Source organism: Mus caroli, unplaced genomic scaffold, assembly GCF_978045245.1.
Source record: "Mus caroli unplaced genomic scaffold, Mus_caroli_1 scaffold_20, whole genome shotgun sequence".
NCBI classification, from domain to species: Eukaryota; Metazoa; Chordata; class Mammalia; order Rodentia; family Muridae; genus Mus; species Mus caroli.
The window spans coordinates 24,934,532-24,954,079 of record NW_028227275.1 but is presented as its reverse complement, the minus strand read 5'-3'; the positions used below and the strand labels follow the sequence as shown (position 1 = coordinate 24,954,079).

At 39.4% G+C, this 19,548-nt stretch overlaps 1 protein-coding gene across 7 annotated transcripts in view; it reads left to right on the top strand.

The window, feature by feature from the left end:
* Nucleotides 1-18,362, top strand: part of Pcgf5 (polycomb group ring finger 5) — a 112,076-nt gene extending 93,714 nt beyond the window's left edge. For 6 of the 7 annotated variants that reach the window (XM_085834013.1, XM_085834016.1, XM_085834015.1 and 3 more), the window contains 5 exons: nucleotides 170-318; nucleotides 2,961-3,059; nucleotides 5,070-5,159; nucleotides 10,622-10,681; nucleotides 15,608-18,362. In XM_085834013.1, the coding sequence (XP_085690139.1) occupies nucleotides 170-318; nucleotides 2,961-3,059; nucleotides 5,070-5,159; nucleotides 10,622-10,681; nucleotides 15,608-15,655 (446 nt within the window). In that variant the 3' untranslated portion in view covers nucleotides 15,656-18,362. The remainder of the gene's footprint in view (nucleotides 1-169; nucleotides 319-2,960; nucleotides 3,060-5,069; nucleotides 5,160-10,621; nucleotides 10,682-15,607) is intronic. The other variant, XM_085834017.1, reaches the window with a different exon arrangement.
* The last annotated feature ends 1,186 nt before the right edge of the window (nucleotides 18,363-19,548 follow it).

The following is a 19,548-nucleotide window of genomic DNA, read 5'->3' as shown; positions in this document are numbered from 1 at the left end:
TATTCTTTCCATTGTTGACTTTGTTGAAGGGTTTCAGAAAGTATTGATATTTTCAGTCAGTCTTCAAAGAGGTTATGAAATATTTTAGGTTGGCTATTGCTTTGGTGAGTGCCATATTATTGCTTGACTTTAAACTTTGAGTTACATGAGTCTTGCTTCAATTATACAGATGATATTTCGAAGGTTGACAAGTCTAAAGCAGATGAGGACGGTGATGAAAACCAAGATGATAAAGACTATCATAGAAGTGACCCGCAAATTGCTATCTGTCTGGACTGTTTACGAAATAATGGGCAGTCGGGGGACAACGTAGTGAAGGTGAGTGGGCAGAATTCATTTCTTTTACCGTTGTTGTTGTTGTTGTTGTTGTTGATGTAATGCAGTTGAATACCATTCTCTGAAATTCCAAATCTGGGAATAGCCAGTGTTGCTTTCCTGGTAGCTTGTCCTCCCAGCCCAGCTCTCCCAGGCCAGTGCCACCATCTAGTGGCTAATTTTTATAATGCAGCAGCCAAAACTCAGACCGATGATTTAAGCTGTGTCTCCAACCATTTTATTAATTATCTATAAACTTATTATTTTTAGAGGTTAATTTTACCTGCATGTATGCCTGTGCATCATGCATATGCGTGATGATGACAGTGGAAGGCAGCAGAGGGTGTGGGAACCCCTGGAAGGAAGCACAGGTGGCTGTGAGCTGCCCTGTGGGTGCCTGCTGGTGCTTTTACTGCTGAGGCTTCTCTCCAGGCCTAACCTAAATCATGTTGTGTAGTCTTCTGCTTGTATTTAAAACTCTCTACGCCTCATGGCATGGCTAACATATTTTATTAATAGAAGAGTAGGTTTTGAAGTAAAGCTGTGTTATCAAGTGTCTATGAGTGGATAAACTCCTTAAAGACTTCTACTATGTTCTACATAATCCCTGTTCTTCATCCTGTCTCCTAAACATTGCTCTAAAAGCTCACTGCTGTCTCAGGGGTTTATTTTCCTTGGTGTTTGAATATCTAGTGTGTCGTGGTTTTTGAGTTGGCAGCAGCTTTCATATAAATATTTACTACTTTAGTTCTTAAGTAGTCTTTTGTCACTTTGTCCAAGCTCTTATTAGTCATTGAGGGTGTTGGTTTTCTCTGTATTTGTTTTATGCACAAGTTCATCTTTATTTTTTGTTTCTAATTTTCTTCATCTATGCTAATCTATAGCTCTTTTGGGTTGAATTTCTTTGCTATTATATTACTAATAATGGTACTTTATATTGGGAAATTAAAAACAAATCATTTTAACTTAGATTTTCATTTAATCAGCATCTTGCAGCAGTGAATATATTTGACTATAGTAAGGAAATGAGTTCAGTATGTGGTAATAATATAACTAGTAAGAAAAAGACCTGTCACTTGCAGCACATGAGTAGTTGCTAGATGGCTTGTCGGAGCAGGAATATGAAGTAACTGCTAACTGCTCATGTGTAAAGGATTTCTTTGGAGGAAAAGAAAATTTTGGAATTGGATATTGTAATTGTTGAACAACTTTATAAAAACTACTAAATTGTTCATTTTAGACAGTGACTTTATGGTGTTGTATTTCAATTTAAGAAGTTAAAATCATGCTTGTAATTGCTCTGATTGGTAGAGATTAAAGCATAATACTAAACACAAAACTGAAGAATCATTGAGTTGTATCTATGCAGTATATCTTCTGATATGCAGATATACCAGAAATACTGATCCTTTCCAGACAGCTGAGCAAGGAGGGTTAGACACAGATTCTCCCGGCAGTCTCTGTGAGCCCCCGGTGTGTATCACAGTGCTTCCATTTTCCATATGTCAGGAAAGAAAGAATGAGAAGCTCTGCTCCTACTTCCTCTCCACCATCCTGTCTTCTACCCAGCCCCCGACCGTCGTTGCCCTCTTTGTAGCTGGCTCTACCATAGTTCTCAGGTGCACACAGCCAGGAAGCAGTGCAAGTTTCATTTGGTTCCATTATAAAATATTCCTGGAGAAAGTGCTCATTGTTTCTATTTTCTAAGTATTTACAAATCAACTTTTACATAATACAGATTGGAATTTTGTTAGGTTTGTGTCAGTCGTTTGAATTATGAATTCTAGAAACACTCTTTTGTCATGCCCTAAAAATGTTCCCTTAACTATTTTGACAACTCTGAATTATTAATAACTTGTGGGAGGCAGTACAGATCACCTGGGGTGGGGGGCTTTGTTCAAGCTTCAAGAGTGAATCAGTAGCACTCTTCATGTAAAACAAGAGACACATCCAGGCATACAGAACTTAGTGATGTACAGTAATGTTCGGTAGCCTGTCCCTGGGGAGTGTTTTCCTCAACCCAGAGCCCACGCTGTATAGCTTGCAGTACTCAGGCGGCTGTGGATGGAGCAGATGCAGTATCCAGAACTCTCCCAAGTCTAATGTCAAACTGCTTCTGTCTCTGAAGTTATTTTTAGTTCTCCATTATACTCAAGTGCCTCCTGCTTTCAGAACGTCATTTAACAAAATATTTTGTGTCCTTTTACTTAAACTCTGCTTTCTTTATAGAAAAAAAAAAAACATGTTAGAGAAAGACAGATTGCCTACTTGACAGGGTTTTGCTAATTCACACACTAGAATGATATTCTTGAAGAATGTCATGTAAATAATAGGCTATAATTAGGAACATTTTGCTTATGAGGATTGAACATTTTTGCTTTACATTTAGAAAATACTCAAAATATATAGTGAAAATCATGCCTTTGGCTTTGGTTTAGTGTAGATGGGTTGGGTTGGGTTTGGCTTAGTTGGTTTGGGGTGGTCTAATGAGACTGTCTCACTTTGCAACCCAGGCAGAATCAAACTCAGATCCTGCCTCCTCCTTCTGAATGCTGGGATTACAAGAATATGCCTCCATGCCAGAAGGGTTGAAGGTTTTAGCAAAAACAAGTGAAAGTCTTTAATTTGTCATTTGTTTCCTTTAGGGTCTCATGAAGAAATTTATTCGCTGTTCTACGCGAGTTACTGTAGGAACTATTAAAAAGTTTCTAAGTTTAAAACTAAAACTTCCAAGTTCTTATGAGGTACGTAAAATCATATCTAATTGTGAATTTGATGATTCTGATCTATAGCAAAATTCTAGCAAAGGAAGTAGAGTAAGAATATACTCAAACTAATTTTTATAGAAAATGTTTATTTTCATGTTTAAAAATTAATTTTTGGAATGTAAAATTTATGTAACATTTTATAGCAAGGTACCCCAAGTAAATCACATTGATGCCTTTGTAACTAAAGGATTTATTTAATTATTTTTGGTTTTGGTTTTGGTTTTGGTTTTTCGAGACAGGGTTTCTCTGTATAGCGCTGGCTGTCCTGGAACTCACTTTGTAGACCAGACTGACCTTGAACTCAGAAATCTGCCTGCCTCTGCCTCCCAAGTGCTGGGATTAAAGGCGTGCACCACCACGCCCGGCACGGGTCTACAGTTTTTAAACAATTTTAGTTACAGGACTGGAGAGATGGCTCTGTGGTTAACAGTACTAGCTCCTCTTCCAGGTGACTGGGGTTCAATTCCCAACACCCACATGGTAGCTCACAACTGACTGTAGTTCAGCTCCAAGCAATTTGGCACCTTCACACAGGCAAAACACCAATGCTCAAAAAATAAAAATCAATAAAGCATTTTAAAAATTCCAGGTATACTTTTGTATTAGGAAAAAACTGAAAGTGTCAGAGCCCACTGTATTTGGTAAACTTACATAAAAGATAATTTCTAGATAGCATCTCTAGTGAAAAATAGACATTTTGTACTGTATGGTTTCTTTGTTTTTTTCTTTCAAAAATACCATGCATAGTTTTACTTTAAAATCTGGTTTGCTAAGTTAATTTTCTTGTCTTCGGAAAGTTACCAGAGCTAAGAAAACAGTGCTCTGTCTTACTTCTGCCATGTACTATGGTCCTTTTACACAATTCCTGTCTATCCCAAAGAACTTGTCCCTTGCTTTATTTATGAGAGATAGATTGGTCTCCCATTATTCTGCTGCCCAGTGCACAGGAGTGGGACTTAGTGAAGTGTTCTTCCCAGCATTGCTCACTGGGACTGGGTGCTTATGTTGTGAATGACTGATTAGTAACTGCGCCTTAACAGCTCTGCTTATAACAGCTCTGCTTATGGACTTGTTTTACAAGCAAGAGGAAAAAAGAGTTGTCTACTTTTAATAGTTAATAAAATAACTGAAAATTTAAAAGTTTATATATCGCCATAAATTATTAAAATATCAATAGTTAATATATCTGATATAATTGGCACTATATTTTGTGTTAGACTTCAAGTTCAAAATTATAATCTATGTCTAGGTAGCTACAGATGTATTTAAAACTCACTTTCCCCTCCACCCTTGAAGTAAAGTCTGAACCAGTTTCTTTTAACTAGAAACTCGAGGACTGATTTATCGGAATCTTTGATACAGCATCCTTTATGTTTGCTTTGTTGGATTAATGAGCCATAGACAAAGTCTTTGTGGCCTTTTGAAGCTTTAGGGTTGGTTTCCTAAAGCCTGGAACAAAGGGAGACTTTGCAGTACAGTTTGTTTAACATTTCACACACGTGTCCACAAGCACATCAGAGAGGCCAGATAGCCCTGAACACATAGATCTGTGCCATAGTTATAATGCCCCATTTCTTTGATCCCAAACTAAGGAGAAGGTAAAACTCCCAAGGTTCATCTTGGGAACGTCAGAGGATTCCGAGATGTGGGTTTGGAATGAGCTGACTACACTTCCTTCCCATTCAGTAAGAGTGGCCCCTACATATGTCTAAAACCTGGAGAGTTGTAGAAGAAACAGGAATCAAGACGGCATTGCACTTATAAATTGTGTATCAACTTGAGATACAGATGTGTGGTACAGTATAAATGCTGTTTCATGTTGCATCTGAACTTTTGACAGTCGGTGGCAACATGGGTTTAATAAAAATATTCAGTGTTCTTATAAAATTGGTACTTTTATGTTGGATCTTTTAAAATGTGAAAATTTATAAAAATGTCTAAATTCACATTTTCTCTGCATTAATATATTTTCATTATTTTTTAAAGTTGGATGTGCTGTGCAATGGTGAAATTATGGGAAAGGATCATACTATGGAATTCATCTATATGACAAGATGGCGACTACGAGGAGAAAATGTAAATCGCTTTTATATTTACCTATGTGTATATATAGTTATAGTTTATTATATAATTCATATTGAACAATATTATTTAGGAACATAAGAAATTAGAAGCATTAGTTTGGGAAAGAGAAGAAATGAGTTCCTCTTTATTCTCCAGCACTTAAAAATCCACTCAAGTACAAGACCAGTGTCTGTGTTATGTATTTTGAAGGTGAGTTTTTAAGTCCATCTATAAGTATGTCCAGGATTCTGCTAGCCTAGAGCAGAGGAGGTATGTACTGCAAGCCTGTGTAAGCTACAGTGTGAAAGTGGGAAGTGGGGCCAGATAGACCATGCTGCCCGGAGAATGGACAGATCCAAGAGTCAGTAGGAGGGGGAGGACTGCTGGGGTCGGGGAGGGATTGCATGATCCATCACTAAAAGAGCAATGTTAGGCTTGAGGAAAGAGATTTAGTGGGGGTCTCTGCTGCCAGAAGGAGATTACTCTGCCTTAGGCCTTAGTGATGAGGGAGAAAATGTTCACAAGAGAGACCTAAGATCAACTCCCACACCCCCGTAAGTGGAGTTTTAAATGTCTCTGCTTGGGTTAACTCTTAAGCTTGAGTCCACTTGAGGCAGGAGTGTTAGGAAATGTGGGGCACCCTGCATACTGTGGAACAAGAGAGGCATGATAAATCCATGGAAGACTGATTACAGAGCTGCAGTGGTGAGCACTCATGCTCACCCACAGGTTTAATGCTTGTAGTCAATATGTCCTGCATTAAACACTGATATTTCTACCAGGCTTATTATATTTTCTTATGAAAATGTTAATTATGAAATACAGCATAGCATAGAGTTGTTACGTCACACAAATGTAGAATTTACAAATAATGAGGGTAGTCATGCTTCAGTAGGTCAGAGTATATTAACGTCACATATATTAGCATCCATCGAACTGTTGAAAAACCTCCTAAAATCCTCGTGCTATATGGTAGTTATTTTTTTCAGAAGAAAATGTGATGATCTAGTACTACTAAAACACCTGAGTTCTTAAATCAGAGGGTTTTTGTTGTTTTCCTATCTGGGTTTTTACATGGATAAAAAAAATCTTCTCTTTGAGGCACAGTACTCTAGCTACAAGCAGAAATATCTCAAGATCCAGAAGGGAAAATGACATTCTGGTGTCAGTCAGTCACTTGCTACTTGTGTGTCCTTGAAAAAAAAAAAACCTATCAGACTATGTTTGGATTCATCTGTTTTAATATAATTGTATTGCATAATAACGTGCCTTGTTTATAGGCTTTAAGGGCTATGTGTATATTGCCTTCATTTAACTCTTAATGTTTCATATGCCAGGTGCACACTGCACAGGTAAGTCTGCACAGCTAGAAAGCAGGTACTCTAATTCTACAGTAATATTTCTGCAGTAAATGTAATTTTGGCTTCCTTTGCTAGTTCAGTGGACATTTCAGCATGTGGGTGCTGGAAACCATCATTTGTGGATAGACCAGCCTAAAGGTTTAAGGTCGTCATTCACTGTAAGCCTTCCCCAGGGCTCCTGTCACAAGTGCTCCCCTGAACACTGCCCACAGTGTTCATTTGCATGTGTTTGGATGGGGGAGTGTTTTTTGAAGGAAGATTTTACTATTTAGCCCAAGCTGGCCTAGAGCTCACTGTAGCACAGGCTAGCTACAGTAATAATAATATACAGTAATAATATTGCCTGAGACTAATATTCTCCTGCCTCAGCCTCATTAGAAGCGTGGCCAAGAAGCTCAGTATTGCAATTATTTTAATGTCAAAGCATGAAAGAGTTGATTTGTATAAGCTTTCTACTAACAGATTGCCAATTAAATCAGTCTATATGCAGTTAAATTTCTGAGCACACATTTCTGAAGTTTCAGGTTTTTGGTTGAGATACACTTTTATTAAAATGTTTTTAAGATGGGGCCTGAAGAGATGGCTTGTTTTTCTCTAATCCTGTGTTTTGCTAGTGTTCCCTTTCTGTAGTTTTGGATTGGTCACCCCATCCATACCAGCAGGAGACTGGATGTCTACAAATTCAGTACTCTACTGCTGGTGTTGTTAACTCCCTTAGAGCTCAGTTTGCTCCGCACTGATAGCTACTGTGTGTTTTCTTACTTGATTCTAGTACTGTTATAGTAAACATTCTAGTTACTTGGAATTGATTCATTCACACATAACAAGGCTAAGAATCTAGTTTATTCCAAAGACTTTTTTTTTAACCAGAAATACAGTTAATTGAACAATCTAAACTGGTCTTCATTGCTTGAAGATGCAGCCATTATCTGCACATGCATATGTATATACATACATCTATGGATGTTTCTGGACACTCTTTTTAACAGGTATTATTCTGAACTGTACATGATGCAACTTTTATAAAACTCCTGTCTAAAACCTTTTAATTGTTCATTTTCTTCAAAGTCCTAATATGTCTTATATAAGGCCAATAGCTAGGCCTTCTAAATTGCTTTATGATGTATATTTGTGCCAATGAGACAAAAAGTAGATTTTTAAAATTATATTGCATTGCTTTACCTATTTCCTCAGATGGGCTTTTGAGTGTCTGGTTGGTGCTGGGCTGTATTTCTGGGTTGCTTTGGCAATTTGCAGTTTTTCATTTTCATCAATGTTGTGGGATGTTTGCTTGTGATTTCTACACTCATTCAAGACTGTGACTCAGGGTAGCTTCCATTCCTTTCCCCCTGGAGGAATGGTAGTCCTGAGTCTCCATCTGGTCCGTGGCCTCAGGCAAGGGCACTGCATATCTGTGTCCCTCCCTCATGCTGTTTGCTGCCTCTCAGGACAGTGTCAGGGAAGAGAGTTTCTGTTCAGTTTTGCAGTACCTGAGTGTCCCTCTGCACCGCCCAGCCTCTGTGGTCGTGCTCTGCTTTCCCCTGTCACCTCCCCCTTTATCTTAGTCCCTTTTAGAAAAGATGAACATCAGTGGCTTCTGCCTTTTTCTAGACCTTGTCTCCATCATGATAAGTTACTTTTAAATCTTTATCCTTGTGAATTAAAACAAACACCTGGTCAAATAGCTGCTATATATTTTTATAGTTCATAGCAGTATTTTTGCTTGAAGATTGCTCTGCTGAATGTTGGAGTGGCTCTGTTGTTCACTAGTAGGGTAAATATTTAGCAGTTACTTCTTACGTCTTAGTGCAAATACAAATCATCTAGGGACGGTGACAAAGTGCAGTGCTACTCAGTTGGCTTGGGATAGGCCACAGACTCACTTCTAAAGCTTCACACCTGTGTGAACACCTCTGATGTTTAACATTTTGGAAGATGTGATCTGTGACCAGGTTTCTTCTGTGGCTTCCACAAGTTGAGAGTGTGGAACTGAATCACATTTCAGTCAGGGGGTAACTCGGTCATCTGATGTTCCTATCAGTCTAGTATCTTTTCATAACGCCATGCCAGTGGGCATAGACATTTGCTGAGATAGAAATGGAATCATATATACAGATATCAACTTTGTTCTCATTTGATAATATGTATTATAAAAACAATTATATTTGAAAGTTATTCTTTTTAATAGATTGGTACAATTCACTTTGTGTGACTAGCAGGATTTAATTGGCTATTTTGGTGGGCATTAAGGTTTTGTTTAATCTTTAACATTCCAAGCAGTGCTGTATCTATTCCAAGACATGGACCTTACAAATGTGGCATATCCATTGCCTAGATTGCTGGCTTTACAGTGGACTAAGTTTTACATTGTGAGAAGTTGTCGGTTGTCCTCAAAAGAGGTTTCATAAGTTATAGTCATACCACAGAAGAGGGCCCATTTTCTGACTTCTTGACACTCATTAGCAATATAACGCCTTTTTGAGTGTTCATGTTGATTACACTGTTAATGAATTTGCCTTTTCTTGTTGGCTTCTAGAAAGTGCTCCTGTGTTCTGAACACTGACATCTTCCTATATACACTGTAGCTTTTTTTTCTTCCAACTGTGTTCTGCCTCCCTCTTTTTCCTGTTTTGCAGAATCCTTACAATTGTGATAGTACTGTGTAGGAAATTTAGCAAGAATTACTATTACAGCTAAAGTATGTAGCAGGATGTCTAGTGTAAGAAATGTAGGAGAAGAAAGTGACAATGTCTCTTTAACCTGCCTGGGAGCACAGTCCACTCGCTTGCACTTAGTGAGAGCTCAGCCTCAGCCTTCACTGTGGGCCATGTTCTACTTGCCCATCTTCTTATGGGTAGGTTGAATACCCTCAGTCTAGCTGGCTGCCTTTTCCCGATGCTTCTTGCTGTTTCCACCTCTTCTTGCAGCCTCCGCCACACTCCGGCACCATTCCTGACCTCATTGCTTGCTTTACAATCTCTGGCAGTCTTAAGAAAGCAAACAAACACATCTGTTTTGACTGATACCAAAGAAATTAATAGAAGTAAAATTAATGAAATCACTTCTTTCCATCTTAAATCTGTAATTTTATTAAATAATTTTTTTCAAATTACATAGTCAGACAAAATGTGGTAGGTTAGATAAAACTTGTGAAAAATGTATAACCTTCTAAAGTATATCCTTAAAAAGTCTCCTTTGGGAAGTTAAATTTTTCCTCATTATTTAAACTTATATTGTTTTTGAGATTTTTATTTACTTATTTTATAAATGAGTGCTCTAGCTGCATGTGCACCTGCATGCCAGAAGAGGGCATCAGATCCCATTATAGATGGTTGTGAGCCACCATGTGGTTGCTGGGAATTGAACGCTGGACCTCTGGAAGAGCAGCCAGTGCTCTTAGCCATCTCTCCAGCCCTTAAACTTATATTTTTATGGGTTTAATTCCTACTTATACATTCGGTTTTTTCCATTTGGAAGAGTATGCAGTGTTAAATACGTGAATAACTTAAAGTATAAGTTGTCTAGCTATTAAGATTACAAACACGGGCATCAGACACTCAAGAAGCTCATCAGGGCTGCTCTATCAGGCGTGGACCAGCGCAGAGAATCTGACCTGACCAATATGGAGGCAAAGAGCAATGGAGCAGCCCCTTAGTTTGAATGAAGTTCCGTGTCACTCAGAGCTATGATCTTAAATGGCGCTGCTCTCAGAGGAGTTGTGTGGGAGACTGACCTGAGCAACAGGTAGGCGAGGGATGGATGGTACCTCCTCTGCACTGAGAGGGGAGGATGATGGCACCCTCTATACTAAAAGATGAGGATTCCTCAGGAACTAGCATTCTGAAATGAAGTGGAAAAGGTAGAATATCATCTTGGTAGTTTTAGAATATTAAAGACAAACAAAAAACCTTCATAGATGAATGCTAAAGTTACTTAACACAAAAATTTACCGGTCACCAAGTTATTAAATATTTCCCCTCCCAAAAAAAAAAAAAAAAAGCCCCTAGCATTCCTCAATGTTTATTTAAATTACTCATGTTGGCACTTACGTTTGAGTTTGCAATGTGTCCCGCTGTGGATGCCTCTTATCTGATGGGTTCATCTCCTCCGCAGCTTTGCTGTCTGAACTGTTCAGCCTCGCAAGTCTGCTCTCAGGATGGCACTTTGTACCAGGTAAGAGGCACTCATGACGGGACATATGGCCATCACAGTGCCCTATGCTGACCACTCCCATCCCAAACTCAAGTTCTGACTTGTCACTTTGTAAAAAACAATTTTTAAAGTCTTTTCAAACTTAAATAACAAAAGTTTCCAGCCAGGCGTGGTGGCGCATGCCTTTAATCCCAGCTCTTGGGAGGCAGAGGCAGGCGGATTTCTGAGTTCGAGGCCAGCCTGGACTACGAAGTGAGTTCCAGGACAGCCAGGGCTATACAGAGAAACCCTGTCTTGAAAAACAAAAACAAAAAAAAAAGTTTCCCACTATTTCTCCTGAGTTAACCATTTTACTGAACTAAAAATAAAATTATGTCTTAACAACTATTATTTTTATGAATACTGAATTTTTCATCTTACTCATCTTAGCCCTTGAGACATTGCTAATCTTTAGCCCTTGAGATGAAATGTCAAATTGAGTGACTCTAAATAGGAGATATGGCTAGCTCTGATTGTGAGCTGTCAGCTGTACCCAGCCAGCCTCAACTGCTGCTCTGGGACATAGGAGTGGCTATGAGATCACTTAGTAACACAGGGAGCTTCGACTTGTGTCTAAGGAAAGCTTATCTAATAAAAACACATTTTAGAAATTTGGAAAATAGACTGGAGACCCAATTTTGATTCCCAGAACCCAGACCAGGTAACTCCTGACTGCCTGTAACTCCAGTTCCAAGGCATTTGATACCTCTGGACTCCTCATGTGGGCATGCCCACACATGTTTAAAAATAAAGGGTGATACAGTATAGTAAAGCATTACCATGTTACTACGTGCAGAGATAATGTGCCCAGTCTTAACCTCATACATGAGTCATAGGATTTTTAAGAAAGTAATCTTTTCCCCAATAATTAAAATTATCCATCTAGTTTCTAGTAGTTAGTAACTAATAAACTTCAGTATTAAGTATATAAACTTCCGGTTTCCAGGTTGAGACAAATTAGTTTACATTATGTCTTTAAAAAATGCTATAAATTCACTAAGCAAATATTCTGAGGAGCAGTGTATCTGGACTTTTGCTTAGTCTTTTGATTACTGCTGTGGTATGGGGATCTCAATTCATCATTAAGATGTGAGCTTTGTGATACATACTGTTTAAGTCCTGCCTCTTTAGAAATGGAGTACCCTAGCATACATCTAGACGGGCAATGGAGAGCCGAAAGCCACTCAGGAAGGAAGGTGTTCTCCTTTCAGTGTGCCGAGGAGGGGGAGGCCTGAGCACATGGTTCAGTTGACTGAGTGATAAATTAGAGTGGTAACCTCGTGCCTGGCTGTAACCCAGCATATGTGGGCTGGCACTTTTTGTCTTCGTGTTGATGTGTGTTTCCTGAGTGCTGAAGGACACGGGACTAAGACCAGTCTGCAACTGTACCCTCATTCCCTTTCATTCTACCACCCTTCACTGTGGGTAACACTATTGTAAGAAAGCTAAAGTTAAGTCCTCCCGAGACCATCTCCCAAAGGGAGCATCACTGTGTCAGTAAACCCAGACAGCTGGCCCTGCAGGCTGCAGAGTGGTGCAGGCAGTAGGAGTGCATGTTTTTAGAAACTACCTTGTGACAAGACAAGTGTTCTCAGTTTTCTCCTCACATATTGACAGTTTATTTCCCCAGCCTCCTAGAAGGCTGAATGCTTTTGACTCCTTGCAGTCTGACTCCTCAGTGGACTTGTTCCTCCAAAGCAGAACCCAGGAGGTTGCTATCTGCCAGAAGCCTAGGCCAGCCAGATACCACCATTTGCTGCTTCAGGCTTGCCTGCCTGTTGTGATAACCAGCTCTTAGGTATTTCCTTTCCCTGAGGCTTTCCATTTAACATGGAGTCCTTCCCCCAAGAAGGCTTCTTCCTTGTTTTAGAGGAAGGTACTGCCTTTTTGGACTTAGGGATGTCGTGGGACCTCAGAAACGAGGACCCCTAATTTATAAAGTACCAGAAATGTGGGGAAGAAAGCAATTTGAGCAGTATGTAGCCTACTCACATGGGCTCTTTTTCAGGTTTGATGTAAGCATAGGCTTGCATATTCCCAAGGTACATACTTTGACTTAACTGTGGGATAACTCAGCACTAATGGGCAGGTAAAGTCACAACTGTGGTTTTTTGGTTTTGTTTTGGTTTTTGGTTTTTTTATCCTTTTACTCCAATACTTCCCCTGTCACTTTGCCTGGAGGTGCTTCCAGCCTTTAACAAGGAGCAGAGAAGAATTGGAGCCAGACTTTAGTGAGCTCAGCTCAGGGTTGTAAGGACCAGCACACTGGTGGCCAGTTTCTGCACAAACAAATGGAATTGCTTTTTTTCATCGTCCAAATTGTAATAGGTTGCTCCTGGTAGAGGTAGCCAGTCCTGGAGTACCATAGGGTGATGTTCCTTCTGCATGCATCTGCAGGGCCTGTGGGGTCTGGTGTAAAGAGACATGACATGTGGAGATGGGACTTATGTGTGAGGCATAGGGTCATTGGAGAATCTTCAGACTCAGGGGAGAGACTGAATTGGATGCCTTCTCTCTTCCCAGCACACTGCTGATGGACCCCTCAGTCACGGAGGGAGTGCCCCAAGGTTGCACAGGCACAGTCCCTTTGGACAGAGGCTGCAAGCTGTGGCTTATTTTCCTGTTCCCTAAACCAATCCCTATTCCATCAACATGGCACCCTGCCTGATTGGCTAAGTGTTAAGTGATAGGCTTATTCTTGAAAGCAGCTCGGGGTGTCTTTAAAATGTAGAGAACTGCAAAGTGACAGTTAAGGAAAACAACACGTACAGTATCAGAAGAGCTGTTTACCCAGGGAAGTATTTTTCTCCCCACTTTCATTTCTACTCAGTGACATAATTTTTAGTTTTATTCCTCATAGCAAAAGGAGAAAAAAAATTCCAATCCTCAAAAGGTCAAGGCCCCACCCCCCTGTTGTCGGTGATTTGTTTGTCTTTCTGATAGGTTGAAAAATGTGTAATAAACTTGATGGCGATGTCAAAAAAAAAAAAAAAAAAAAAGAGTGCATGTTCTTCCTGCAGAGGACCAGAGTTCAGTCCTAGCATCCACATCAGGGGTGCATAGCATGGACCCCCACATGCGCACAGTCCCACACACATACACATTTACAATAAAAATAAAATCTCTTAAAAACTAGAACCAAATTTCACTTTGACTATTAATACAAAAAAGTACTAAATAATGAACTAAAAGATCATACTAAAAGGATAATGTCAAGACCTGGTAGAATTTATCAGAAACATAAGAATAATGTAATATTGTAAGGGAGATAGGCAGATAACAAACTAGTATTTTGTACGGAATTCTCTAAAATAAAAACCACTATATGCTGAAAAGGCATTTGATAAAATCCAGTGTTGGTACTCTAACTTTCCTACTAGCTTCCCTTTTTTTAACTTTTTAAAAATTGGATATTTTATTTATTTACATTACAAATGTTATCCCCTTTCCCCTGGTTTCCCCTCCAGAAACCTCCATCCCATCCTCCCTCCCCCTATCCCACCCACCCACTCTTGCCTCCCTGCCCAGCATTCCCCTACACTGGGGCATAGAGCCTTCACAGGACCAAGGGCCTCTCCTCTCACTGATGCCCAGCAAGGCCATCCTCCGCTACATATGCAGCTGGAGCCATGGCCCCTCCATGTGTGCTCTTTGCTTGGTGATTTAGTTTTTGGAAGCTCTGGTGGAGGGGCATATACAGCTATGGCCCCAAAAATCTGACTGGGCTTCAGAAATAGAGAATTTTGTGCCTAACTAACCAAGTTCCAAGCTGGTTCCTTAAGAGCAGAGTGAAATGTTAGATGAAGAGTAAAAGTAAAATAATTAAAATGAGAATAAGGTTAAGACGATTGGAACCTTGCAAGTCTGAGGCTTCTGTGCTTGCCTGTCAGGTCCTAAACGGCGTCGTCTTTATTGTTCAGCTGAGAACAGAGCCTAGGGAATCTCTCTCCACTCTCCTGTCCCGTGCTAGCTGGAATTTAGTGCATAGTAGCATCAAGTCTTCTCAGTGTGTGACATGCATGTGAATGCTGAGAGTGCATCTCAGGACTGGAGAATCCAGTCTGACTTCCTTTGTAATGAAAGAATCTGTTGTTGTCTGTATTGAAGGTTTCGTACCCATCGACCATTGGTCAATCACAGCTGTCACAGCATTTTCCCGACTCTGATAGTTTCATCACTGGATTTCACTTACGAAGTGGGAATTTGCAGATTTTAGAACAGGAAAATCACTGATTCTCCAGACTGCTTTCTGACTCTTTGGTTCTCAGGTAGTGAAGGTGAAGTTAAAGTAGAGTAGGAGTGTAATGTCTACCTCCATCTGCAAGGGGCTCTTTCCTCCCTAGAACTGTGTGCTAGGTGACTGGATGCCAGAGATGTTCTGCATAGAACAGCACCAAGGCAATGGAAAGCTTTTGACTGCATCATGCAGCAGCTGTGACACTGAGTCGTATTGAAAGGAGGCAGTCATCGTTTCATGTACCAGTCAGGTACATGTTTTCAGTACAGAAAGACCATTTTTAAAATCAATCTTAAATGCTAAAGGGAGGAGTATCAAATGTATGAACAGTATTGTGGAAACTCCAGTTTCCCTGATTTGCAGAATAGGGTCTCTTACTCTTGTGTGGTTCAGGAGAATCTGCAGCTCAAATACTCAGCCCCACAAAGTTGCTAGGGGCATGCAGTTTGTAGTCCTCCTTAGGCCCTCTCCAGGAAGGGGGAGGGGAAGGGGAAGGAGAGGAAGGGAGGAAGAGATGTATTGATAGTAATTTGAATCTTGAATGACAACTTAACTTTTGTAATCTCTATTATCAGAAAATATTATAAATCCCCAATTCTTCAAGGTTTTCTGTAGAAATGGTTGCTTCTTGGAATCACAGCTTTACGCATACTTTTTTTTTTCTTTTATAGTCATACCCGATGGTATTGCAGTATCGACCAAGAATTGATTTTGGGTAGGCCCGGCCCAGGCTGCACTGAATGAATCCTGCACTATTTGTTTACTCGTCGACAGATTGCACAGTGAATGGTGTGTGGACTTGAGAGACACAATCTGATTTCAGCATGCACATAAGGCCATTGTCTGTCTCTGAGTTGTCAGTGTCCTTCATGTTCTGTCTATTAGGAGCAATCCAAGTGCCCTTCTGCTACTGACCATCTGCATAAGATACTCGTGCCGGCTCCTCGGTGTGCAAGGTGCGGCTGAAGTGAGTTAGGTGTCCAGCCGTGTCTGCTTTCTCAGTGTTCCGCTTGCCTGTTGCAAGATTGTTCTAATGTTAATTACACTAGTAAAATGGCTCAGTCCTTGTGGTGTTGCAGTTTTCACATACTTAATACTTTTATTCTTATTAAAATAGAGTACTGTACAAGAACCTAGTATAATTATATCTTGAAATTATTTTGTATAAGAATATATTTAGAAAAGTGGTTTCTGAGCCACTGTCCTATTCTTGGTAAACTTTTATGTAAAAAAGAATAAACAACCAAAAAAAAAAAAAAACCCAAAATGCCAGCTTATTCTTGAGTGTACAAGTCTTTTGTGAAGAATTCCAATTATTTTTTTGACCAGAGCACATTGCAGTTGGAGATGTCCTAAACGTCTGTGTAGTCTACCATTGCACAGGAAATCGCTTTAGGCCTTCATGTTGAAACATATGTCACTTGGACAACTGAAGTTCAAAATGTTGGCAGCTGATCATACCGACTTCTAATAAAATAAGTGTGTAAGTACATTGACATTTGTTACTGTCTTAGGCAAGTGAGTGCTGTCTAGCCAATGTTGTGTGTACATCATTGTGTCATTGGCATTTTATGAAAGCGTTGCTTTTTCAGTTGGCCTTAGGTGTGTATCGTGGAATGCAGAGGGTTATATAAGGTGACTTTAAATACTAGGATTTTTAGATAACGTTGACCCTTTTATGGACTTCCAAACAATCTCACATTGTTAGCTGAGTATCACATTTCCAAACCATATGCACAAAACAAAATAAACACCATATAGTAGATAAATATGCTAACCAAAACTAGTGGTTTGGGGATGCTGTTATTTTAAATACTGTAGTAACCAGGGGAGGTGAGATTATTGTTTTAACTGAGTTCATTAAAGGTGAGTGGATTAGAAGTCAGAACTATGCTGATGCCCTTGATGTCAGCAGTTTGGTTCAGTCTTCATTCATTTTGAAATTAGCCTGCAAGTCAAACTCCCCTAATACTACATGAAAAGCCTTTTAGAGCTTATAAAATACTTAGTTGTTTCAAAACAGGAAAAGAAAACTGGACTATGTCTGCTGGTTGCTTTGAAATGAGCTGAGTTCTGAGAGAAAGAGGGAAGTTGGACAAATGGCATGTTTTAGAACTCAGATAAGAGCACCGTGGGTGGGGTCCACAAGTCGGTTTTTCCACACCATGAACACAGGTGTTTGTGTTCTCCAGTAAAATATTGCACAAGTTCGTGCTTCTGAGTTCTGGAGTACTTCCTAGAGATGGGCATTGTACGCTCTGAGAAACACACAGAATACAGTTCCGTCCTGGCTTATTTCAGAATATAAAAGGCTGGAAATTTATTAGTATTTTTTCCTAACATTTTTTTCAAGTCAAAAAGTTTGTATTAAAGTTGCTGCATTAGAAGGCCACAGCAATCATCTTGTTGGATTGGATGTTTCTGGAAGAACTCACGAGCAGGATTTAAAAGGAATTTGATTTACTCTAAAATGTAGAGAAAACCATAACACTTGACAAAAACTGAATTTATTATCTAACTACAGAAATTATTTTGGTGTTTTGCAAAACCTAAATTCCTAGTTATCCTTAAGAAAATGTTAAAGGTCTTACAATTCATCACATTTAGATGAGTGTGTTTTACATATGAAGGTTAACTTCATATGTAAATCAAAATCAGTTTTCAAAATCAGTTTTGAAAGCCACACATGCTAAGAGTTGGTTATTTGACTCCTCAACCAAAATTTAAGGCCATAGGTGAATTTTATATACAAGGTTTCCTTAAATTTTGCTTGTTGCCTGATCACATGTAATGACTATTTTCCAAGGAGTATGCAGGAAACAGCAATCAGAATGCAGTTTTATAACAATTATTTTAATGTTACTGCATTGATGTTTTCACTGAGATGCGATAGACTAGGTGCCAAAGCATAGCACTAAGGCCGTCTGGCGTCCTAAGGGAGGGAACACGAGTAATGAGTAATGTGTTGCTAGTGGAATTGGGCTGCTTCAGCCTCCCTGGTCTGCTATACCCGTGTGCAGCACTTTCTTGTCTGGTGTGATATGCACTGAACCCCACTCGGTTACCCTTGTCTGGAACCCACAAACAAGCACTGTAGTCAGCATTACATATGCAGGGTTGCTAACAACACCCCCTCCGCTTCGGAGTTTAAATCTCCAGGAATAACTATCTGAATCTATAAACAAAAGAATAAGTCAGTTATTCTTCAATCTGTTAAGCAAAAAACTAAAGTGCTCTACTCCAGAAAAGATTTGGTTACCTGTTTTGCCTGCCTTAAAAATCAGACATAAAAGGGCCTTGAAATCTTCACCTGTGGTCAATAAGAATCACTTTAAATTTCACTAATGACATCACTTATAGAAAAAAAATGTCCCTTTCTCCAAATTAGAAATAAACTAAAGGTTCATTGGTGAGATTATATTAAACCTGAGGTTTGGGTGACTAGAATTATGTTTTTGACAGCTTTTAAAATTCCTTACTCACTAGATATATGCCCATATTAATATGCCACATTGTACAAATGTAGTGAGTTAGCACGAATGTTCATTTAAACTTGAGTCCTTAAGGATAAAAGAGCAAGTGTGTTATTTACTATTGTGAGCTGTTCAGCTTTATTGACTGTATAAATTAAAGTGCCTCATTGCTGAAGTGCATCTCTGTTTTGGGTTTCCGTAACAAGTCTCCAGTTATCTGTACTTGTCTCATAAATGGTTTCATATCTATAAATGGGCACTTACAAGGTAAAATAATCTTTTTTAAAAAGAGTTTTGTAAGAATATAGGTATCACCAAAGACATTTTACTGTTAGTAACCATGTTAGAGACAGTTTGGGCAGTCCAGATGATGGAAACTGTTACATTGTAACCTGATTGTAAATAGGCAATAGGAACCTTGATTGGTTACTAAACTATTACCAGTGAAGAAGGCACTAGAGTGAGTTTTCTTGGAACAGCCGAATGTGTTTCTTGCTACAGTGGGCATGTCTCCCTTCAGATACCTTCACTGGTTTGGTTTGGTTTTTTTGTTCGTTCATTTTCAGCACCATCTGGCAGGTCTTAGGAAATCCTCAAATATAAGAAAAATAAACAATGCAAATATCCTCCCCATGAAAAATGGGAGAAATACAAACGTACTAAAAAAACTTGAAATTGAGATTCTAAATTTTAAAAAGCCTTTTATTCTGTGGAGGTGGTATGAAGGGAATTATGCCTATCTAGCTCCATTGAAGACAGGCCTGTCAGTGTGGCCCACAGTACAGCAGTCTGCTGGGTTTGCAGATAGTAGAAGTACTGACAACTGTGTAGCACACAGTACATTCCACAGGATTTACAGAAGTCCTTTTGTTGGTTTTTCCTCAAGGGCCTGTGATTATATTTTCTCTAAGTGTTTCTCAGCAGCCACCTCATTGTCACTAAACTTAGCCATGTGGCCAAATTTTGACAAAATGGAGCACTGAAAAATAACCCAGTATGCCATTCTTTCTTTTGGGTTGGCAATCTGCTTTGCACTGCACTGAGATGAAATGAGCCTGAGGTCAGCCTCTGCAGAGTGGACAAACCATCCCAGCCATCCTGTGTATGCAAGCACTGTACAACTGAGCCCCATCCCTCAT